Consider the following 25,203-nt stretch of genomic DNA (forward strand, 5'->3'; position numbering starts at 1 on the left):
CTCGTAGCTAATGATACTCGGATCTCAAATCGATCTATGAGAAATAACTCGCTCCTTGGAGTTGGTCGAACAAGTCGTCAATGCATGGTAGGGGATATCGGTTCTTGATAGTGAGCTTGTTGAGTTCCTGGTAATCGATACACAAGCAGAAAGATCCATCCTTCTTCTTTACGAACAGGACTAGTGCTCCCAAAGGTGAGAAGCTCGGTCTGATGAATCCTTTATTGAGTAGTTCGTTTAATTGGATGGATAATTCTTGCACCTCAGCTAGCGCTAGGCGATACGACGACTTAGCTACTGGGGTAGCTCTTTGAATTAAGTCGATTCTGAACTCGACTTGTCGTTCTGGTGGGACTCCTGGAAGGTCTTCAGGGAAGACATCGGGAAAATTGCAGACCTCTGGAATGTCTTTAAGGTCTTTCCCTTCTTTTTCCTTATCTACTACGTGGGCTAAGAAGGCATGGTACTCCTTACGCAGGTATTTTTGGGCTTTGATGCAAGAGATGATTTGTAAATTGGTGCCGGATTTCTCACCATAAATGACAAGAGTTTCACTATTTGGAAAATTTAGGCGTACGACCCTTTCTTGACAAAGTATATCGGCATGGTGTAGGCTTAACCAATCCATACCGATGATGACATCAAAGCTCTTTATAGTGATAATCATTAGATTGATTTGAAATGAATGTTCGTTTAGAGTTAGCGTGCAGCCTATGTATATATCGTTTGTGTTTTCTATTCTACCGTTTTCCATTTCTACCGTAAATATCTTAATGAGTGATTGTGGATTCTGTGTTAGTATCTGTTTGAATTTATGACTCACGAAACTCCTCTATGCACCACAATCAAAGAGTATGCATGCATAAGCGTTATTGAGGACAAACTTACCCATAACCATCGTGGGATCAGCTATTGCTTCGTTCTACCCTATTGACAGCACTCTTCCTGTGCCGCCAGCATTCCTTGCCTTAGGGCAGTCCCTCTTGTAGTGTCCAGCCTCACCACACGCATAACACGCCTGGCCCATGCCGACTCCTGGGACTCGGGTGATTGGTCGTGTCGGTGCCCTACAGAAACGGGCAGTGTGCCCTTTCCTGTTGCAGTTGTTGCAGTGCATCTCTCGACAATTTCCGTTGTGATGAAGATTGTATTTGCTGCATTTTGGTAGGATCCCAGCATACTGCCTTGCTGGCGTAGAGGTAACAGGAGCAACAGCAGGGGCAGTAGCGGCAGGGACTGCCACTATTTTTTGCTTCTTGGAAGGTTCCTGTGAAAATTGACTCTTCCTCTTGTTCCAAAACTTCTTCTTGCTATTGTTGTTGGTACTGATGTTGTTGTTGTTTCCTATGGTTTGCTCAGGGATAGCAGTTGCGAGGCCTTGACAGATTCCATGGTCAATTAGAGCTTGTGCCAACTGTTTGGCGCTATCAAAAGTGACTGGTTTGGAAACTAGTACACTTCCTCGAATCTGGGGTGAGAGTCCCCAGATGTATCTTTCGATCTTCTTGCTCTCTAGAGCAACCATGCCTAGGAAAATGATTGCCAAATCACTAAACCTATTGGTATAGGTTGTGATGTCAGAGCCTACCATAGTATGGCCCCAAAGTTCCTGCTCTAGCTTTTGTACTTCGCCCCTTGGAGAATACTCTTGCATTAACATTTGCTTTAGATTCTCCCAGCCCATAGAATTTTCCACTACCAGAGTTGGTGACTTGACATGTTCATTCCACCATGTCAGAGCTCTCTCAGAGAATGTACAAGCGACAAATTTTATCTTGCGCACTTCCAAGCATGCAAAGATCTCAAAAACCGCTTTTGTTTTCTCTATCCATTGTGATAGAGCCATTATCCCTCTAGATCCGTTAAAAGTTATGGGCTTGCTATTGGTGAAGTCCTTGAAAGTGAAATCCCCTGAACGACCCTGGTGTTGGCCATTCGTAGAGCTATTTACTCCACTTTCGGACCCATTATTACTCATCTGTACCATTGTTGCTGTCACTGCAGCTGTTACAACAGCTATCAAGGCGGCATTATCCATTGATGGAGGTGGTGGTGGTGGTGGAGGTGTTGCGTTGTTGACATGGCGTGTAGATCTATGGGGCGGCATCATGCTGCTAAGGAAATAGAATGAAGAACATAAGTTTTTAATGATTTGAAGTTGTGTGTTAATAAATTTGTTATTTTTATCAATTTATCAATTCAACTGACCTACCCAAGGTTTGGAGTTTGACTCATAATAAAAAGTTTGTATAGTGATTGATAAACTTATGAATCTGAGTGGTAGTGAAAGAATTTCCATACAAAGGAATTTGTTCATATATATTAAACACATGCCAAGTTACATTTGAAGTTAGGAAAATTTCAACCCTTCTAAGGATCTCCGATACAGAAGTTAAAGAAAAGTAAGACTTTTAGCCGATTTCCTATTCTATAACAAAATTTTGGGATTCAGAAAGTACTACTTGCGACGTAATTTGTGCTTGGAGCTTGACACCGCGTCTGATTGCTTTGCTTCCATAAGACGCCTATCGAAGGCGGCTTGCTATTCCCTTATCTCAGAGAGGACTGCAATCAGTTGAGCTTGGAATATGTCGACGCGGAGCTGGGCATCATCCTACAACTTATCCAGTCGACGGATGTCGGAAGTGTGAACTTGTACTTGCACGTTGACTTCCCAAATCTGGTTTGCTTGGACCCCGGATCGATAGGACTGGTTGGCTAGTTTGCCTATCATGACTGGGAGAGCTTGGTCGGCTGAACCTCCATCCCTGATGTCGTAGAAGTCCCGACACATATTGTAGGGAGGTCGTACTCCTTGTTGTTGGTTCCAATGGTGAAGGTGACTTCCCCAAATGGGAGTTGGTCCCTGAAAGTTCCTCTTATGTGCGGGAGGTTGGGCGACTGGTGCGTCGATTACTTTTGGTTCTGAGTGAGTTCCAAAGTCATCCCCTTCTTCTAACTCTATGGGCTCTTCATCCTCTTCGTGGTCCTCCTCTACCCATCCTCTATTGCCCTGATTCGGGTAGTAGAGGTCCCCTGGTGGGTGGAATCTAGCCATTGTGTCTGTGCGAGAATAGAGATGTGAGAATTGTCAGGAATTTTAAAACATGTACATCTAAATATGTAAGTTAAACTATTATATTTACCAAATACTCCTATAGTATTTAAGTTTGTATGTTTGATAATAGTTTTATTTTGGTAAGTTTTGACTTGTTGCCCATTACGACCATCCCTCGACATACATTAGTCTGATTTCAGATAAATATAGTTGATCAGGCTATATTCGTCCCAAATCCGATTGCATATTCTGAGACCTAGTCGTAGTGTCCAACTTGACTTAATACTTCTTGTATAGTCCTAACTATGAAAATGACTCGTTGTATGCATGTATTTGTGCTTTTACGACCCAAATAACTTAAGCTAATTGAAATGCGGTTTAGGTGTAAAAACATTTTGTCAGAGAGTTTTAGTCCCTTTTCATTTATAGTTTGTATATCTTATGTGGTTCGATATACTTAGTTCACTATAAACAACGCTCTAATACCACTTTGTCACACCCCCAAACCAGAACGGTGAAATCGTTCGAGGGCGGATGACTTCATCTAGTATCGTAACAATTGAATACATAGTAAAGAAAGTAAAACAACCATCGTATATGTAATTTAAAAGTTACATTGTTGAATGATGCTTGTTCAAAATAAATTACAATATGATGACAAAAATGAGTTTTAAACTAACGCCTTAGCGTCCCTTTTCCAAAAGCTGGGGTTTACTTGTATTACTGAATCCCTGAGAAATATAAGTAGTTTTGAAAGCGAGTCAACAATTAAGTTGGTGAGTTCGTAAGTGTTTATGTATAAAATTTGTAAGTCTGGTATAAAATCACTGAGTTTATTTCCGAAAAATCCAATAGTTTTCCATAAGTGTGTGGTAGTTTAAAAGTTCCAAAACTGTAATGCATTAGTAGTCGTCATGCCTATAATAATAGATTTATGTATGTGTAAAATCACTAAGACATTTGATAACCCCGTAAATCGTTGTGTTTTCAATACTCCATATCAGTTTTATACCCATGCTATTGACTTAAGCTGCCAGTAACAACGTTCTTCAGGCGTTGGAATGTTATGATGTTTGTCACCCCAGACCTATCAGTCTAACTGTAGCTAACAGTTTAGGTATGGGATTGTCAATCCCGTATAGATCTATACACAAGTATCACGCTCTCCCTACAAGAGAGTATAATATATAATATAGGACTTTAACGACATACTTGAAAGTACGTGAAGTGGAATGTCTCACAAAAGTTAGTACCAAATAGATTTACGTACGAAAAGTCCATTTGTTCTTGTATATGAAAGTATTTTCTTGATTTAGTACCTATAGTATGTAAAATCTCATGATTTCCCAATAAACTATACCTATTATAGTTTTTCCAAAAGTGTATTTCATTTGTATAATAAACCCTAGTGTAGCGTCGAGTTTGTACGTAAAGTATAATGTTTTTAATAACATCATTGAACATTTATAACCAAAATATAAATAAAATGTTTGATATTTATATAACAACATGTTTCATTTCAAAATGGACAAGTGTTATCGTGATATGTTGCTTGAGAATGTTACCGTATGATAGTTATCAATCACATATGATTGATTATAACAACAAGTATAGCAAAAGATATATGTTATTCACACAAGGATAATCGTGTGTTTACTTGTATACCCCCCCCCCCTTACAGTGTATAAAAGCATTTACAAAGCATTTGAAAATGTAGTTATAGGGTTATGAACTCATTTGATAGAGTGAAGATGGTGAAATGAAAACCGAGTAGAACTTCGACACGAGAAAACGGGTTATGGACTTGGATGCGAAGACCGAGGCTTCGGGATATTTCTTGCACGCAAAACGGGATAAAAACGCAAGAGAAAGTGTCACACCCCAAAACCAAGAACGGCGGAAACGTTCTGGGGCGGAGGACGTCATGTATAATATCAACAACAATGTAAAGTATTAAACAAGTAACAACATCATCCATTGCATTAATAAAATAATTATTATACAATTGTCTTCTATCAAATTTTGATAAACACTAAAGCATAAATCAAAATGAAAGATAAGTCTTGAATAAGCTCCATCTTCCTTTCTCCTTGCATCGGTACCTTTCTATGATGACCTGAGGATACAAGTAATTTTGAAAGCGAGTATCAACTTTAAAGCTGGTGAGATCATAAGTATTTAGTGTCTTAATTTGTATGTAAGAATTTGTAAGTCTTTGTAATTCAAGAATTTGTAAGTGTATAAGAATTATAAGTATTTGTAAGTCTATGTATTGTAAGAATTTGTAAGTGTATATGAACTGTAAGTATTTGTAAATGTTTTAAAAACTCTAGAATCCCTATGATTCCTTCTAGTATAAGAAGGTGTCTTCTACCAAGACCTATCTGTTCTGTGTGTGTGGCTCTTGTAAGAGTATGTATTTTCCAAAGTATAACTATCATTATCCAAAAATATAGTTTGTACATTTATGTTTAAGTGAGGTTATCACTAAAAATATGTAATGGAAAAATTAACGTAGTACTACAACGTAGCTCTATAAGGACTACTACCGTACTAACTACCTTGAACCGGATTTTAGGCTAAGGCATTCTGTGATAAATTGCACCATACTATCGACTGTAACAACGACATACGAATGGTCGTAATAACGGAATGACGTTTGGCACCCGCAGACCTGCAGGTCCGGCTGTAGCTAGCAGCAAGGTGTAGGATTGTCAATCCAGCATAGATCTATACGCAAACTCACGCTCCCCCTCCAAGAGACTCTGGCCGCAACTCAAGTCATGAGGTTTTAAGTCATGTTCCGATTTAAATCACAGTAAATAACGTCTTCTCGTATATGTAATGTAATAAACTATTCTAACTGTAAGGTACGTGCTCTCTACCTAACAAGTATAGTAATGTAATGAATTGTAATGTTCTATGTGTGCTAGCTGTAATGTGTGTTCTCTCTATCTAGCAAGTATAGTAATGTAAACATTCCAGTATAATTGTATATGTAATGTACAGTAATGTTCTAGAAAGTATTGACTCATGAATGAACTGACCCATTGTATGATATCGCGTTCTAGTAATGGTTCTAGTATCTTCCTGAACTACCCATATGGTAGCTTACTAGTAATCTAAGTGGTACGTATGGACGTGGATGTATACCCTTGCTACCCAAGGGCATAGGATGAACTAGAAAGACCTTTTATGACTATATATGTACACATGATATATAACTAATATTTAAACGACCTTCGGATGGTCATCCGAAATCCCACCAGACCACATCCAAATCGAGAAAAAGGAAATAGGGCGGATGGCCTTCCTAAGTCTTTTAAACATTTCTTATATAACTATACATATAGAGGCATGCAATTTATAATACAAAAAGCATAAATAAGTTTGGTAAAACATTTGAAACATGAATATTAGTTTAAGGAAAGGTCGACTTGATGTCAATCTATAAATCAATTTGAAGGCATAATTTTGATAAAATAATATAAGTACAAGGAACATTTGTTTGAAAACACAGTTGTAAATAAGTTTGAAGTATGATAAACAGAGTAAGAAGTACAGTGTAATAAGTAGTTTGAAACATATAAAATGTTTATAAAAAATCATTTGATGGAAAATGTTTGGTAAAACGGCTAATGAGTAGCCAAATCTTTTGAATGTTGTATATTAATCACATGCGATTGATGTAATAAGTAATATAATCCTACTTACTAATCACATGTGATTGACATAATAAGTAGCATGATTCTACTTGTATCCCCCCCCCCCATAAAACATTTAAAATAGTTTAAAACATTAGTTAAGGGGTATGAACTCACCTGCAGTAAGTGACTGGAATTGAACGGGCTGTTATCGTACGGAAGGATCGGACAAGTGCTTGGTGTCAAGTGGAGACTTAGACACACACAATGATCCTAATTACATATTAAGACATATGTATATAAATAATTAGAGATTTAATCACTAACCATACAAGTATAAACATTTAAGCGTGAGGACAACACTTTTGGTCAAGTGCTAGGAGGCTAATGGGTTGCAACAAAGGAGTGCAATGCCCCTAATGGGAGTTTAAGGTCAAAAGACCATATTCATTAGAGTTTACGGCCCAGGGGAGTAAGCTCCTGGCCCTAAACTCTCAACCAAGTCATGAAATGGAGCTTAGAAGTACTACAACCTCAGAGGGGAATTGTTTCTAGGCTTAGCAAGAGTTTAAGGTACCATATTGACTCCTATGGGGAGTTTACGTCCCAAAGACCCTTTTCCCTTGGAGTTTACGGCCATAAACTCCCTTGGGAGGGTTCTTATTGTTCTTTCAAGTCTCCAACATTTCAAGGAACAAGTCTAGGCTTTAGTACTTGGCTTTAGGAGGGTTCATAGCACAAATATGTACCATTTTATGGAGTTTATGGCCATAGAACTCTTTGGGCCGTAAACTCCCTCACACATGAGGTTCTAAGAATTTTAACTAGTCTAAAACTCATCTAGGTACTTGCCCTAAAAGTCTCTTGGCCTAAGGAAGTGTTTAGGGTGTCCTTTGACCCCTTAATAGGAGTTTACAACCCAAGAAATACTCTTGGCCGTAAACTCTTCAACACTTGAGCTCTTCATGAGTTTTCTAGGTCATAAACACTTTAAGGTATTTGGCTAAAATGAAGACTAAGCCTTAGGAAGAGTTTGAAGGGGTTTTGGCACTTAATCTTGGAGTTTACGGCCCAAGGGGCTACTTGGCCGTAAACTCCCTTTTAGAATTGATTTCTAATTGTTTTGTTGGCCTAAATCATGAGTTTAAGGCTTCTAGGTTCTTTTTCTAAGGCTAAAGGAACATTAGGCACTCATTTGTGCCCTTTACTTGGAGTTTACGGCCCAAGAGGTGTTCCTTGGCCGTAAACTCCACAAACTACATGGTTTTAATTTGTTTCTAGCCTCTAATGCTCATACATAAAGTCCTTAGTTAGATGCCTAACACGGAAATGAGACTAGGTAGCCTTTAGGCTTGATTTTGGAGTTTACTCCCCAAGAAAGTTCTTGGGCAGTAAACTCCCGGATCTTGTATTTTGGACATGTAAACAATGTTATTTAGCATATAACAAGTATTAAAACACATCTATGAAAGTAGACTCACAATCTGGGATGAAAACCCGAAGATCCGTGAGAGAGTATTTGGCTTTTCTCTAATTGGAATTCAACTAATGAACCAATTTGGTTCAGAATTCTATTTATAGTCCTGAGATTTTTGGCAGAAAATATTTCTATTATCGGAATGGATTCTAATGATCTAGGGTAATGGACTTACAGTGTTGCACCTAATCCTAGTGCAACCACTCTCCTAATATCCCTTTAGGTGTAAAACTCTAAAAACTGCCAAACTTATTCCATAAGTTTGAATTTTTACTGAAACTGCTCTACTTCTATTGGATTGATATGGTTTGATTTAAATGGGAAATTTCGGGTTGTCACAGAAAGAGAGGAAATGAGCAATTTTGCCTGGAACCCTCGCATCCCTTTTATAGGGGCTGGAAACCCTCGGTACACGGGGCGTACGGGGTTATGTGGGGCAAACCGGACGTCATGCATGACCACATCCTTGTCTGCCGGACTTCAGATAGGACGGGGAATAGAGGCGTAGAGGGGCGACGTGGACGATCCGAAGCCTAGCACCCGCGTACGCTGCACGTACGAGGGTACATTGGGCATAACTCGTCTCGGTTTGTGCACCTCGAACTTGTAAAATCCTTAACTTTCGCATACGAGCTCTGTTTTTGACGTTCTTTATATTCACGTATAGGTGAGAATGTACTCTAAAACTTTCATTTAGAATCAATCGTCTAATTTTGAATTTATTTTAATTATATTGTTTTTCACAGGCCGGGACATGAAAGGTCCGTTAAAATTCTGTAACTTCTTTATCCGATGTCTGTTTTCGACAGACTTTTTACCGTTGTACCACCGTTTTTGAGGTCTTCGATTCTCATTTAGATTCTTTCGGGAAAAAATCTCTCAATCTCTATTTCGAGTTTTTAGCTGTCTACTGCTACATCCGAAACTTCGAAAAATCATACCTTCCCAATACAAAGTCAGATTTGGGCGTTCTTTTTATGTGTGTTCACGGTTTAATGATATGTACGATTTTCATTTAGATACTTAAGGTTAAAAAGTCTTTTATTAAAACTTTGTGTTTTAAGTTTAATCGTATTGATGGTTTTGTTGTGAACCTTAGGTTGGTCATAACTTCTTTGTTATAACCCGAATTTTAGTGTTCTTTATATTTCTGAGAACCTTGACATGATAACTATCATTTATGAAATCCAGTAGACGACTTTTGAACATTTTATTTTTGACAATAATTTCATTATATTAAAAGGGGTTACAATTCTTGACTTTTTAGGTCGTTGCATTGATTCGAAATACAGGGTTGTCACATCATCCCCCCGTTAGAAGGAATTTTGTCCCGAAATTTAATGTAAGATAAATATTTTAGGATTAAGGAAAAATATAAAGATACTTTTGTTTTATTTGATCTTCGCACTCCCAAGTGTATTCAGGTCCTCGTTTTGCGTTTCAGCGGGCCTTCACACTGGGTATGCGACTTTTCTTTGTTCTTTTAATTTACCTATCCATGACCTCAATTGGTTCCTCTATAAAGTGGAGACTCGCGTTGATTTCAATTTTGTCTAGAGGGACGACGAGGGTCTCATCGGACAAACATTTCTTCAAGTTTGACACGTGAAAGGTAGGATGTACGTTATTGAGTTCCTGCAGTACTGGAAGTTTGTACGCTACCGGACCGATCCTTTAATCCCTCATTTTCCGAAACATATTAACCCTTTCCAGGGAAAGACCTTTAATAACACTCGGTCCCTAACCTGAAATTCCAAGGGCTTCCGTCTTTTGTCCACATAACTCTTTTGTCTGTCTCTTGAAGCCTTTAGTCGTTCCCAAATCTGAACGATCTTCTCAGTTGTTTCTCTTAGGATTTCTGGGCCTGTGAAGAGCGTTATCGGGTACTTGTTCCTTGGCTAGTTGTGTGTCACCCACTTCAGCCCAGCAGAGTGGTGATCTAGACTTGCGGCCATATAGGGCTTCCAATGGAGTAACTTTAATGCTGGAGTGATAGTTATTGTTGTATGAGAATTCGACTAGTGGTAAATGGGTATCCCATGCTTTACCAAAATCGATTACACAAGCTCTTAGCATATCTTCCAAGGTATGTATGGTCCTCTCACTTTGACCGTCGGTTTGTGGATGGTAAGCAGTACTCATATCTAACCTCGTCCCTAGAGACATTTTCGTTGACTGCCCGAATCACGAGGTGAACCTATTATCTCTGTCGGAGATGATGGATATTGGTACACCATGTAGTCGTACAATCTCTCGGATGTATGTTCGAGCTAGCTTCTCCATCTTGTCGGTTTCCTTTATGGGTAGGCAGTGTGCGGATTTTGTTAATCTATCGACAATTACCTAGATGGTGTCTAGTCAACCTGTTGTTTTAATTAATTTGGTTATGAAATCCTTGGTTATTCACTCCCACTTCCACTCGGGTATTTCGGGTTGTAGTAATCCTGATGGCTTTTGGTACTCTACCTTAACTTTGGCGCAAGTTAGACACTTGCCCACATAGGTAGCAATCTCTACTGTCATGTTTGGCCACCAATATAGTTTCTTGAGGTCCAGATACGTCTTGTCCGAACCTATATGCACTGAGTATCGAGTTTTATGAGCTTCGTTCATGACAACGTCTCTGAATCCACCAAACTTCGGTGTCCAGATCCGATCCACGAAGTAACGAACTCCGTCGCCCTTGACTTCAAGATTCTTATCCTTTCCCCTTAAGGCTTCACCTGTCACATTCTCTAATTTCAAGGCTTCTATTTGAGCTTCCTTGATTTCGGCGGACAGGTGTGAATAGATCATCATGGTTAAGGATTTCACTCGATGACCCGAGTATTCTTTTCGACTAAGAGCATCAGCCACCACATTCGCTTTTCCTGGATGATAATGAATTTCACATTGATAGTATTCAACAGTTCGACCCATCGTCTTTGTCTCATGTTGAGTTCCTTTTGATTGAGGATGTGTTAAAGGCTCTTATGATCGGTAAAGATCGTGCATTTCGTGCTATAGAGATAGTGTCTCCAGATCTTTAGCGCGAATACAACTGCTCCCAGTTCGAGTTCGTGTGTAGTGTAGTTGACCTCGTGCGTCTTGAGTTATCTCAAGGCGTAGGTGATGACCTTTCCTCGTTGCATTAGAACATATCCAAGACCTTGATTAGATACATCACAGTAGACCACGAAGTCTTCTATTCATTTTGGCAAGGACAATATAGGCGCGCTGCATAGTTCTTGCTTCAGTGTTTTGAATGCAGCGTCTTGTTTTCCCCCCAATCGAAAGTTACACCCTTCTAGGTCTAGGTGGTAAGTGGTTTAGCAATCTTTGAGAAGTTTTGTATAAATCTTATGTAATAGCCAACAAGGCCCAAGAATTGTCGGATTTCTGTTGGGGTTCTTGAAGCTGACCAGTTCTCGATTGCCTTGATTATGGAATGATCCACGTGTATCCCGTCTTTGCTAACCACGTGACCTAGGAAATCTACTTTCTGAATTCAAAATTCGCACTTTGAGAATTTTGCATATAGCTTCTCTTTTCTTAAAGTTTCCAAGATTCATCTGAGGTGTTGACCATGTTCCTCTTTACTCTTTGAATAAATGAGTATATCGTCTATGAATACGATCACAAATTTGTCCAGGAATGAACGGCACACTCGGTTCATTAAGTCCATGAACATCGCCGATGCATTTGTTAATCCAAAGGGCATCACTATAAACTCGTAGTGACCATAACGAGTTCGAAAGGCTGTTTTGGGAACATCCCCTTCCAAGACTCATAGCTGATGATACCAAGATCTCAAATCGATCTTTGAGAAATAACTCGCTCCTTGGAGTTGGTCGAACAAGTCGTCAATGCGTGGTAAGGGATATGGTTTCTTGATAGTGAGCTTGTCGAGTTCCCGGTAATCGATACACATGCGGAAAGATCCATCCTTCTTCTTTACGAACAAGACTAGTGCTCCCCAAAGTGAGAACCTCGGTCTGATGAATCCTTTGTTGAGTAGTTTGTTTAATTGGCTGGATAATTCTTGCATTTCAGCTGGCGCTAGACGATACGGCGACATCGCTGCTGGGGTAGCTCCGGGAATTAAGTCGATTCTGAACTCGACTTGTCGTTCTGGTGGGACTCCTGGAAGGTCTTCAGGGAAGACATCAGGAAAATCGTAGACCTCTGGAATTTCTATGAGGTCTTTCCCTTCTTTTTCCTTATCTACTACGTGGGATAAGAAGGCATGGTACTCCTTACGCAGGTATTTTTGAGCTTCAATGCAAGAGATGATTTGTAAATTGGTACCGAGTTTGTCAACATAAATGACAAGAGTTTCGCTGTTTGGTAGATTTAGGCATACGACCCTTTCTTGACAGAGTATATAGGCATGGTGTAGGCTTACCCAGTCCATACCGATGATGACATCAAAGCTCTTTATAGTGATTGGCATTAGATCGATTTGAAATGAATGTTCGTTTAGAGTTAGCGTGCAACCTACGTACATATCATTTGTGCTTTCTGTTCTACCATTCTCCATTTCTACAGTAAATATCTTATTGAGTGATTGCGGATTCTGTTTTAGTATGTGTTTGAATTTATGAATCACAAAACTCCTCTCTGCATGACAATCAAAGAGTATGCATGCATAAGCGTTATTGAGGAGAAACGTACCTGTAACCACCGTGGGATCAGCTATTGCTTCGTTCTGACCTATTGCCAGCACTCTTCCTATGCCGCCAGCATTCCTTGCTTTAGGGAAGTCCCTTTTGTAGTGTCCAGCCTCACCACACCCATAATACCCCTAGCCCATACCGACTCCAGGGACATGGGTGATTGTTCGCGCCGGTGCCCTATAGAAACGGGGTTTGCTGTTGCAGTTGTTGTAGTGCATCTCTCGATAATTTCCATTGTGATGGAGATTGCATTTGCTGCATTTTGGTAGGCACCCAACATATTGCCTTGCTGGCGTAGAGATAACAGGAGCAACAGCAGGGGTAGTAGCGGCATGGACTACCACTATTTTTTTCTTCTTGGAAGGTTCCTGTGAAAATTCACTCTTCCTCTTGTTCCAAAACTTCCTCTTGCTGTTGTTGTTGGTACTGATGTTGTTGTTGTTTCCTATTGTTTGCTCCGGGACAGCAGTTGCGAGGCCTTGGTAGATTCCATGGTCAACTAGAGCTTGTGCCAATTGTTTGTCGCTATCGAAAGTGACTGGTTTGGAAGCTAGTACACTTCCTCGAATCTGGGGTGAGAGTCCCCAGATGTATCTTTCGATCTTCTTGCTCTCTAGAGTAACCATTCCTTGGCAAAGGTTTGCCAAATCACTAAACCTATTGGTATAGGTTGTGATGTCCGAGCCTACCATAGTAAGGCCCCAAAGTTCTTCCTCTAGCTTTGTACTTCGCCCCTTGGACAATACTCTTGCATTAACATTTGCTTTCGATTCTCCCAGGCCATAGAATTCGCCATTACCAGAGTTAGTGATTTGACATGGCCATTCCACCAGGTCAGAGCTCTCTCGGAGAATGTACAGATGGCAAATTTTACCTTGCGCACTTGCAAACATGCATAGATCTCGAACACCGCTTCTATTTTCTCTATCCATTGTGATAGAGCCATTATCCCTTCAGATCCGTTAAAAGTTATGGGCTTGCTACTGGTGAAGTCCTTGAAAGTGAAATCCCCTGAACGACCCTGGTGTTGGCCATTCGTAGAGCTATTTACTGCACTTCCAGACCCATTATTACTCATCGTGTTGTCACCGTTTGCGGCCCTACTGAGTTTTCGGCCCAAGAGTGTACGGCCCTTGGGTGTATGGCCTAGGAGTTTGCGGCCATACACTCTTGAAGAAGGGTACCCTTTCGAGGTGTTTTAAGGTCCTTTCTAGCCGCTTGGAAGTGTTCTAAGTCCCATACATAGTTTAAGGAAGAGTTTAAGGCCAATTTTTGACCAAAAACCAGGGTTTGCGGCCAATGAGGGGTGTACCGTCGTACACATGGGTTTACGGTCGTAAGCCCTCCATGTTCATGTCTTTTGGGTCGATTTTATGGCGAAAAATAAGCATTTCTAGTAGTTAATAAGTATAGGAAGCAGTTACTTACTATTAGGAAGCTTTAAAAGTGGTTTTTAGCCACCAGGAACTAGTTTGTGTTCATGGTGTTCTTGGTGAGAGATGAAGATCTAAACATAGATGAGATTAATGAGATAGGAATATGGATTCACCATTAGAAAGAGGAATGAAACACAATATAAGGTGGAGAACCACTTACATCTTGAAGATCTTGGAGGAATTTTGATGAAGGTAAAGAGAGTGTAGAGAGAGAGAAGAAGTTCTAGATTTGAAGACTGCGAAGTGATGAATGAAGGCGAAGTATCCCTTATATAGGGATGATTTTTCGGCCAAGGGGGTGGGTGCGGGTGTACGGCCATAAACTCCTGTTTGCGGTCGTACACTCCTCTCGAAGGGGTGTTTGGCCTGGATGTTATATTATGATTTAGAAAAATTCGTTCTTGGACCCAAACCTTGATTGCACTGAGCTTAGAATATTCAATTAGACCCCAAACAATTCTAAACAATGGCAGAAGTAAATCAAACTTGATTGATTTTAAACGGTTCGCACAGAAAGAAATTTCGGGTTGTCACATCATCCCCCCAATAGAGGGAATTTCGTCCCAAAATTCAAACATAGTATACAAATCACAGACTCGGAAAGAGATGTGGATATTTTTGTTTCATTGATTCTTCGCACTCCCACGTGAATTCAGGCCCCTGCTTGGCATTCAAGCGAACCTTCACTATTAGTATGCGACTTTGCTTTGTTTTTTTGACTCCCGATCCACGATTTCGACTGGTTCTTCCACAAAGTTTAGGTTCTCATTGATTTGAATCTCATCGAGAGGGATCATAAGGGTTTTGTTGGATAAACACTATTTAAGATTCGAGGCGTGGAAGACGGGATGGATGTTGCTAAGCTCTTGGGGTGAACGAAGTTTATATGCTATGGGACCGATCCTTGCAATGATCTCGAATGGTCCTATGAATCTTAGATTTAGCATTCCACACTTCCTGAAGCATATCATGCCCTTCTAAGGTGAGACCTTCAATAGAACACGGTCGCCACCTGGGACTCTAAGGGTCTTCATTTCTTATCGTCGTAGCTCTTTGTCTATCTTTCGAAGTCTTTAGTCGTTCCCGGATTTGTATGATCTTTTGTGTGGTTTCACGGATGATTTATGGGCCTGAGAGTGCTGTTGGGGACTTGTTCCTTGGTTAGCTGCATGTCGCACACCTCAGCCCGACTCCGAGGGGGTCTGCACTTACGGCCATAAAGGGCTTCGACAGGTGCATCCATGATACTGGTATGTTAACTGTTGTTGTAGGAGAATTCGACCAAGGGCAAATGGACGTCCCACTACCTACCAAATTCAATTGCACATGCTCTCAACATGTCTTCCAATGTTTGTATGGTTCTCTCATTCTACTCGATAATCTATGGATGGTAAGCGATGCTCATACCCAACTTAGTTCCAAGAGCCTTCTGAAGTGGCTGTCGAAGTCTCAAGGTGAATCTGCTATCCTGGCTGAAGATAATGGACACGGGCACAACATGCAGACAAACTACCTCTTGAATATGAATTTATGTTAGTTTCCATGTCAGTATTAGACTCATTGGATTAGTTGGTAATATCGGATGGTTTGTTAGGTATACTTCGGAGAGGTTTCGAAGGATATGGTACTCCTCGTATGAGTACTTCGAGGTCTAGAACATGTGAGAGGTGATTCAGGAATCTATGTCGGGTTGTCGTTACGAGTGACAATGGTCTCGATAATTGGTCGGTTAAGGTGGTGAGTTTTCGTAACACACGGACATGGTATGGTGAGGACCACACTAATCCCTATCGAATGACGACGCCAGATTCTTTATAGAAACAAGTGTTAGGTTGATTTGAAAGAAACATGTATTATAATGATGGTGTATCTAGAGTGTGCTCGATAGTGTCTTATCTGTAGGCTTTTTAGTGTCTTCTCGATAATACCACTGCCACAAATTGTACTTGCGAGAAACGAGTACTAGTAGTAGGTGCTTGATGACTAGTGACAATACTTTATATTATGATTCTTCTCGGTACCTCTATGATTGCTTGGCATATACAAGTTATGTATAATTAGAATGAATAAGATGGTTGACTGGGTGACTCTGCCCTAAATATTAATATTAATGTAGATTAAATCTTTTAAAGAATTTTTTATTTGAAAGACGTACGAAATCTCAAAAAGGGAAGTGGGTTTTTCCTCATTGCTCTTATATGTCATGTTGTTGCACTCCTCCTCCTCCTCCGTCATTTCTCTCCATCGGACAGCCTTTCTTGAAATGCCCCATTTCACCACATGTATGGCATACTTAAGTTATACTAGTATCGGTAGTTAAAGTGATGTGTTGAGTCGGGGTCCTACAAAAATATGCTTCTTTGCCATTTTTAGTCCTTGGACAATCTCTTTTGAAATGACCAGATTCACCACAACTATAACAAACCTAACCCTTTTCCATCCTAAGGATTTGGGAGATGGATCGTGTCGGTACCCTATAGGAACGAGTGTTGTGTCTTTGTCTATTGTAGTTCTTACATCGCAATTGGCGACATTTTCCTAAGTGGTGAAAGTTGCATTTCTTGCAATTTGGTAGATTCCCAACATATTGTCGTACTGGTATTGATACTGAAGTGGCAGAGGTCATGGGTGTAGTAGTTGTCACATGTTTTTGTCTCTTGGCAAGTTTTTGAGATAACCTACGCTCTTTTTTGTTCCAGATTTTTCGTTTTTTGTTCTTAAGTTTAGGAGCTGTAGTATCATCATGGCTTGGCCCTTGTCGGTATCCTTGTGTGTTACTACAGTTTGAAGTGTTGAAACTGTTTCCATTATCATTCAGGTTGTTGGCATTGAGTTGCTCCATGACAGCTTTCACGGCGGCTGTGACTGTGGCCTGAAATGTAGCGAAGTCTATCTGTAGAATTGGTGTCTCACCAGTTAGTTGGTTACCTACTTGTGAAGACATGGTTCTGTGGCATGAAGAGAAACAATCTTGTGAGTAACGATGGACATCGGTAGTTGTATTTCACGAATTTATATACTTATAAATTGTTATGCCTTGGAGGACTATCCTGAATGGTTCTGATAACATTCCTGAGGTGTATTCTATGGAAGTGGGTATCACACAAGCGTTAAATAGGCTAAGTTATGTTGTCTACCGAGAGTATTATAATCCAACTTCTACAAGGTCCTACTAACCATCCATAAAGGAAGTCTATATAAAATAAACTTTTGGATTCGAAGTGGCTATTCTTGAACGAATTTCTGATGAGATGTTTGTGAGGTGGCTTTTCTCAGTTATAGACTTCAAAGATGAAGTGATATGAATTTGATAGAGTTACTTATCTTGCATGTCACTGATCTAGAATATAATTTTGATAATGATTATCTTTAACTGAAATAAGATTGCTATCACTATAGTTGATATGGATATTACACAGAGTTTGGAAAATTTAACCTAAGAGTAGGTCTGCAACGTACCAACAGAGGAAAAGCTTTGACAGCATAAAGAACTAGTAAAATAGTACTTGCAAGACATGAATGTTTTACAGGGAAAAGTGCTACTTAAACCATAGATATGAAGGTTATTACTTAAACCAAAAAGAAAGGATGAGTGGAGTATTTCCTATTGGTGATGGGCACTCCTCAGACGGATCCTTAAGCTAGCCAGCTGGCGCTCCATGTCGAGTAGGTGCCTTTCATACACCGACAGATAGGCTCAGTTCTCAATAACATCATCTCGAGTTGCAGCTAGCTCTTGCTGCAGGGCCTTGTTGTCTCCCATATCCCTCGCATAAGGAACTTCAAGATTGTGAATGTGGTTTGTGTTGGCATCCGAGTCTGCCTCAAACTCTACAGTTCGCTGAATGGCTGCCACACTTAGCTCAACATTGCAGGCCACTAGGCGGACTATGATTTGAAGAGCTCTGTCTGCAGAGCCTCCCTCGTTCACATTGTAGAAGCGGCGATCCCCATTGTAAGGGCGGGGTTGGCCTTGCTCTTGGCTCCACCTATCTAGGCTTCCAACCCACATAGCTATTGGGCCTTCGAATACAAGCTGGGGGTTAGGATTTGTTATCGGGTCCACTTGAGGTAAGTCCTGGACCTCAGGCTCTGAATCAGCCTCTTCAAGGAACTGTTCTGCGAAGTCATCAACCAAGGGAATTTCATGATTTTCTTTTGTCTCTGCCTCTAGCCATCCATTATTTCCTTGGTTGGGAATGTACGGGTCGCCAGGGACATGGAATCCAAGCATGACATCTACACGAGAATAGGGGTAAAGAGATAGTTAATAGACATCTAGTCTAACACTACTTCTATAGTATTGAAATTGTATGCTCGATACTTTGTTGTTATCTTATAGTAACTAAAATACTTTATAGTATTTTAACGTTGTATGTTCTGTTATGTTGGTCTCTAGTTTGATATATCTTGGTAAGTTTTAGGCATGCTGCAACACCACAGTCACTCCCAAGCACATGTTGGTCATGTCTCAAATAAATATAGTTGATCAGGCTATACTAACCCTAGACATGATTACATAACTGCCCAGGTTTAACCGCGGTGTCCAATATCTAAATACTTTTGTTTTATTCTACTTATGATATTGTTTCTGGTATGTAGGTATACTTGTATACTTCTTATAAAATACATATATTTTTAAAAGTATACTTTTAGGTCAGAGCACTTCTGCACCTTACTCTTTATAGTTGTATACCTTGTAAGGTTCGGTATACTAAGTTCACTATAAACAATAGCTCTGATACAAATCTGTCACACCTGCAAGCCGTAAAACAAAGAGCGGAAACGTCTGGGGGTGGAGGACGTCATGCGTAGTACCATCACAATTGCATCATAGTAATCAAAGTGAACACAACCATTATAATATAATATGAATGCTTACATTTTGTTTGGTACAATGTTTGTATACATCAAAATTATAATAAGTTAAAAGATGTGATTCGACTGCTCCGTCTTCTCCAAAAGCTGGAATGAGTACTTGTCTACTGTTGTCCTGAGAATACAAACGATTTTGAAAACGTATCGCCATAAAGCTGGTGAGTTCATAAACATGTTTTTGTTCTGAAAACCTATGAATTAGTCTGGAAAAAAAATGTATGTACGTTTTACAAGAAAATCCAATATTTTCTATTATGCTTGATCGTTAATGTAGATATTGTATGCTTTGTTTGAAAACCATGGCTACCGCTAGTATGCAATGTATGTTCTAATCTTTATGAAAACTTTTGTATGAAATCCTTAGCTATCGTTGGTAATGTAAACAATGTAGAGAACATTACTCTATTTGCTTGAAAAGAACTGAAGTTTAACCATGAAAATCCTATATTTTCCCTGAATGTGTGTTGTTGCTTTAATGGTTCTGAAACTGTAAGGCATAAGTATTTCCACACTTATGTTATTAAAGCAATTATTCATGAGAAGTATATTATTACATAAATATGTCGTTACTACTGGCGAGTTTAATGACCATACTAAACTTGATACGACGTGAATCGGACGCTAATATCCTTTATGAATTTGTCACCTGTAGACCTATCGGTCCTACTATAGCTAGTAGCAAGGTGCGGGGTAGTCAATCCCGTATAGATCTATACACAAAAGTCACGTTCTCCCTCGAGGACACTCTGGTTCATAAGGGTAGTCCTCCACTTAGTTATGTTTGTAAGAGCCCAAGGACGTGTCTCCTAACTAGATTAACGACTTTATAAGTAATAATAAAAGTAATGAAATGTTCTTTTGTATTGGAATTCAATGTATGTCTGCTAGAGTAAAAATAATCATACTAAAATAATTATTAACTGTTGCACTCTTGTAGTAATGTATATCATAAACTAAATATGTCATATTTTATAAGGTTTGACCATGTAAGTGGTTTGTAACGGTAAAACTGGTAATGAATTCCCCAAAGTATACCTATTATGGTTTGGCTGAAATTGTTATGCTCGTGATATGTTCTGAAAATTATGCAATTATGATTAGAAAACGACCCTTATGCTCCGCATATTACAAAAGGGACAAATTATCTAAATGTTTTATGGAAACCGTTGATTTGTATCAATTGCATAAGTTTTACTTGTTGAAAATATTTTATTTCACAAAAATCTTTTGTGTTTGGCTTGTATTCCCCCTCCCCCCACCCTAAAAACATTTAAAAAACCTAAAAAGTGTAGGGGTATGAACTCACTGTTTGATGTGGGATTCAAATGTTAGTCGATAGGAATGCTGAGTGTTAAATGAAGCCTCGGACACAAACAGATCCTATTTATCATATAGTAGTACATATATGTATTAAATGAGGGTATAAAACCATTAGTTCTGGAAGGAAACCATCTTAGGGACTAGGAAACAACTGAAACTAACTATTACAATCACATGTGATTGAAGGAGGGGAGTTTGTGGCCACACAAGAATGTGTATAGCTATCGGTTTGCGGCCCAACTGAGTTTTCGGCCCAAGAGTGTACAACCCTTGGGCTTGCAGCCCATGGGTGTATGGCCAAGGAGTTGGCAGTTGTACACTCTTCAAGAAGGGTGCCCTTTTGAGGTGTTTTAAGGTCATTTCTAGCCCCTTGGAAGTGTTCTAAGCGCCATGCATAGTTTAAGCAAGAGTCTAAGGACAATTTTTTTTACCAAAAACCAGGGTTTGCAGCCAATGAGGGGTGTACGGCCATACACATGGGTTTACGGCTGTAAACCCTCCATGTTCATGTCTTTTGGGTCGATTTTAAGGAGAAAAATAAGCATTTCTAGTAGATAAAAAGCATAGGAAGTAGTTACTTACTATTAAGATACTTTGAAAGGGATTTTCAACCACCAAGAACTAGTGTGTGTTCTTGGTGTTCTTGGTGAGAGATGAAGATCTAAACAAATATGAGATTAATGAGATAGGAACATGGATTCACCATTAGATAGAGGAATGAAACACAATACAAGGTGGAGAACCACTTACATCTTGAAGATCTTGGAGGAATTTCGATGAAGGTAGAGAGCGAGTAGAGAGAGAGAGAGAGAGAGAGAGAGAGAGAGAGAGGAAGTTCTAGATTTAAAAAGTGTAAAGTGATGAATGAAGGCCAAGTATCCCTTATATAGGGATGAGTTTTCAACCTTGGGGGTGGTTGGGGGTGTACAACCGTAAACTCCTGTTTGCAGCCGTACAGTCCTGTCGAAGGGGTGTTTGGCCTAGATGCTATATTATGATTTAGAAAAATTCGTTCTTGGACCCAAACCATGATTGCACTGAGCTTAGAATATTCAATTAGACCTAAAACGATGCTAAACGATTACAAAAATAAATCGAACTTGATTGATTTTAAATGGTTCACACAAAAAGAAATTTCGGGTTATCACAGGTCCAATGGTCAAACAAGCAACCACCTTGAAAGTCGTCATCTGGGCCGCTAAAAATGTTGAGACCTAGTTAACAATGAAGGGTTTGGAGAGAGCTAAGGTAGAAGAGAAAAGGAAGTTTGATGGATCTACAATATCTGAGAAGAAAAATACGTTCTCGAGGTTTAACCCGAACAACCAGAGGTATGGGGATAACAATGAAGAAAAGTGGTGTGATAAGTGCATATGGAAGCATATTGAGAGATGCTCTTAAGAGGTGATCTGCTTCAAATACGGAAAGACTGTTCTCTATGCTAACTAATGCACGATCAAGAAAGTATTCTACTTTAAGTGTGGTGAAGAAGCACACTTCAAGCAAGACTGTCCAAATAGGGAAGGAGCTAAAAAGCCAAATGCACCACTAAAGCCAAAGGCAAGAGCATTCCAAATGATCCTTAATGAAGTAGGCATGGACACAAGGGATCGGGAGTTAGGATCTATACATCTGAAGAGCGAGATATGAAGTAGCCATATAGATGGTATCATGTGGTGAAGTATAATGTAAGACGTGTAGTATAGGTTGAACTTGAATATCTATGTAATTGTTTCAAGAAATAATATAAACCTTAGTTATATTATCCGATGTGTTAAATGACTATATGAAACTCTTGTATGGTGACATGGTGAACTGAGAGGCAATACTTGGGACGAGTATAAGTAGGTGTGAAACATAGTAGAGGCCTATACTACCTGAAGCACATGATTGGCTCTTGGATCAGGGAAAGTCACAATGTTACCAAGGCGCTAGTAATTGATTTTGTTTTGTTCATGTTTGTCATTACCATCATTTCGGTAATGACTAAGAAGATGATTTTTATTTCGAATCTAGCGGTAATATCAAATTGAGTACGAATAAGATAACTATGTTATGTTGTTCAGAGAATCAAGTTCGATGTAGAATCTGACTTAAGCCAGAAAATTTAAGTGAAAGATAATCGAAGTGATCAACAGAAGTATCGCGATCACCATTGAAGTAAGATTCTTCTAGCTAGAAGTGCTACCTGCTAGAATGTAATTATATCACATTAGAACACGATGGAAGGTATACTCCAATCTGGAATCTAACTCAAAAAGATCTAAGTCTAAGAGTGGCATGATACGATGAGAGGTCATTAGAACATGACCTATCGGCCTGTTATGATAATCAGAGTAAAGAAATTATATTAAGTTAAGTATGTTTATGAAGAGAAGGAGTCGCCAATAAAGATCGACATTGTCAACTCAAAGGTTATTATTGAAACTCCAACATAGTATGAAGAGTGGGCACAAGACTGAGTACCGCCAACAGTCAAGAAATCCAAGAGTTAGATACTCATTTGAAATGACATAAGAGTTATGGTTATTGTTGGATATAGTGTCTAAGTCCATAACTATATTAGGTATATACTTGACCCGACCCGGCATGGTCCATTTGGGTTGCACTTCACCCGATCAATTTTTGGATAATATTTGAGAATAGTACAAGTTATGATTTATTAATATATTATAAGTTCTAATATATTAATATAAGATCATATTATTTATTTAGTAGTGATCTATAATTAATCTAGGATTAATTTAGTGATCAAAGATATTACTAATTAAATATGGGCTTCTATATTTATATAGTGTGGGCTTATGCTTATTTGGAATGGACTAGGCTTGGATGGAGAAGTCCATGGATACTCCATGGAGCTTTAACCCATGCATCTCATGGAAATGAAGAGACATGGGTATTAAGGTTTACATGGATGTAACCCTAATTCACCACACTATATAAAGGAGGCTTTGGCTCTTGAAATCACACTAGTTGACACATGTTGAGGTGAGGGCCGATTTCAAGAGAAGTGTGACTATTCTCTCAAAGTTCCAAGTTTGTGGTGATTTGTGACTTTCATTTGAGGCGTCCACATTATTGGTGCTAGGCTCTAAAACTCCAAGGAATCAACTACAACTACAAGGTAAGTGTTTCTACTAGCTTTATTTGATTCAAGTTCCCCATGCCATGCTAGTTAAGATATAAGCCTTGGAAAAATAATTATTTGCATGTATCTTAGAAAAACATAGATCCAAGGTTTATTAGGGTTGCATGTACACTTAGGAAGTGTTAGAATGCTCAAAACCCATCAGTGGTATCAAAGCCTAGGCTTGTTTGTTTGATACTTGTTGCAATATGCTTGAAAAAGTCGAAATCTTGCTGTCTGACTGATGGACTCGCCGAGTCCATGGGGGGACTCGCCGAGTCCACTTGTATCTTCAACCTACTCGCCGAGTAGGTTCATGCACTCGGCGAGTAGGGTCGACAGAGTGCAGTTTTTCGACTTTAGTTGTTGGAAATAGATTAGAAACATTACCCTAAACTGTTTTGGTACTTGAAAACTTGTTTTGAAGGTGTAATGTCTTTTCTAACTCATTTACAACAACTAGTTATCAAAATTACAAAGATTAAGTGTGATTTTGATATATGAAAGTGTTCATGTTCATGATCTTGTTCTTATGATGTTTAGATGATCATAGGAATTATTTGTAACCTATGTGGTAGATTAATTCTTGATCATAATGTTATTTAATGGAGTCCATAACTTGTCCTCAAGTTATGGAAAACCAAAAGTCTCCTGGATTGAAAACCATTAAAAGAACACAAGAGTTAGAAAAGTGAAGAGTCTTCATTTTTTACTCTATTAAACTCATAAGTTACAAAATATGAAAAGTTTTGAAAGTTTACAAAACTTGCCCTCAAGTTTTGGAACAAGTAAAGTCAAGTTAAAACTTTAGTTCCAACCCTTAGAATTTTAAAAGTTAAAACTCAACCCTTATACTTATATTATTATGATTTAATAATTATATATATATATATATATATATATATATATATATATATATATATATATATATATATGTATAAGAACAAAGTCGTCTTACCGCTACTACACCTCATTCACGAAGCCGGTCTATAAGGTGGGTATAAGGTTGTTACCTATAAAATGGTGACTTAATGGGTGTCCACTCTCACCCACCGCTTGCTTGACTGGTGGAGGGTCGTTAGCCGAACGGGTAAGACAAGGACTTATAAATTCTCATTTAAAGTATGATGAATATTATAAAGTAACTAAATGTTTTATTAAATTCCCAATCTTAGTTACTTTAGGAAAAATGTGAATAAGGTGCTAATCCATGAAATCACACTTTACACTTTGATTAAGTCGTTGGTGGAGCGCGTGTGGTTAACCGGCACACTAACTTGGACTTAACAAGGTAGGTAAAGGGTGACTTAGGGTTAATTATAGTATCGATGGAGCGTGTGTGGTTTACCGGCACATCGATTGAGTGATAAACTTTAAGGGTACCAAGTGATTTGCATGGTTACTTCACACCTCGTTTTGTGATCCTCGGCATCCCAGTCACAAAACTTGGAGGGCACACTCGAGATTGAAACATGCCTTTGAAAAGTTCATTGAATCTCAAAGAATCTAGGAATTTCTAAGAACCAATCAAAAACCTAATACTTAAATATCTCGGTTTTTGTGGTGGAAATTGGTGAATCGTCATTCACCTACCTTTCAAATATG

General features: G+C 39.1%; 1 protein-coding gene across 1 annotated transcript; it reads right to left on the minus strand.

Moving 5' to 3' along the window:
• Positions 1–922: 922 nt before the first annotated feature.
• LOC128129149 (uncharacterized) lies at positions 923–2,107 on the minus strand. Its single transcript, XM_052767817.1, has 2 exons — positions 1,327–2,107; positions 923–1,242 (listed from the first exon to the last, which is right to left on the minus strand). The coding sequence occupies exons 1-2, from the start codon at positions 2,105–2,107 to the stop codon at positions 923–925; spliced, it is 1,101 nt and encodes a 366-aa protein (XP_052623777.1).
• Between the last annotated feature and the right edge of the window lie 23,096 nt (positions 2,108–25,203).

This window comes from Lactuca sativa, chromosome 9 (assembly GCF_002870075.4).
Source record: "Lactuca sativa cultivar Salinas chromosome 9, Lsat_Salinas_v11, whole genome shotgun sequence".
In the NCBI taxonomy this organism is placed as follows: Eukaryota; Viridiplantae; Streptophyta; class Magnoliopsida; order Asterales; family Asteraceae; genus Lactuca; species Lactuca sativa.

Coding starts and splice junctions, on each gene's coding strand:
- LOC128129149 (XM_052767817.1), bottom strand. CDS start 2,107: ATGCCGCCCCATAGATCTACACGCCATGTCAACAACGCAACACCTCCA. Junction 1,243..1,326: donor AGGAAACAACAACAACATCA/GTACCAACAACA, acceptor AGCAAAAAATAG/TGGCAGTCCCTGCCGCTACT.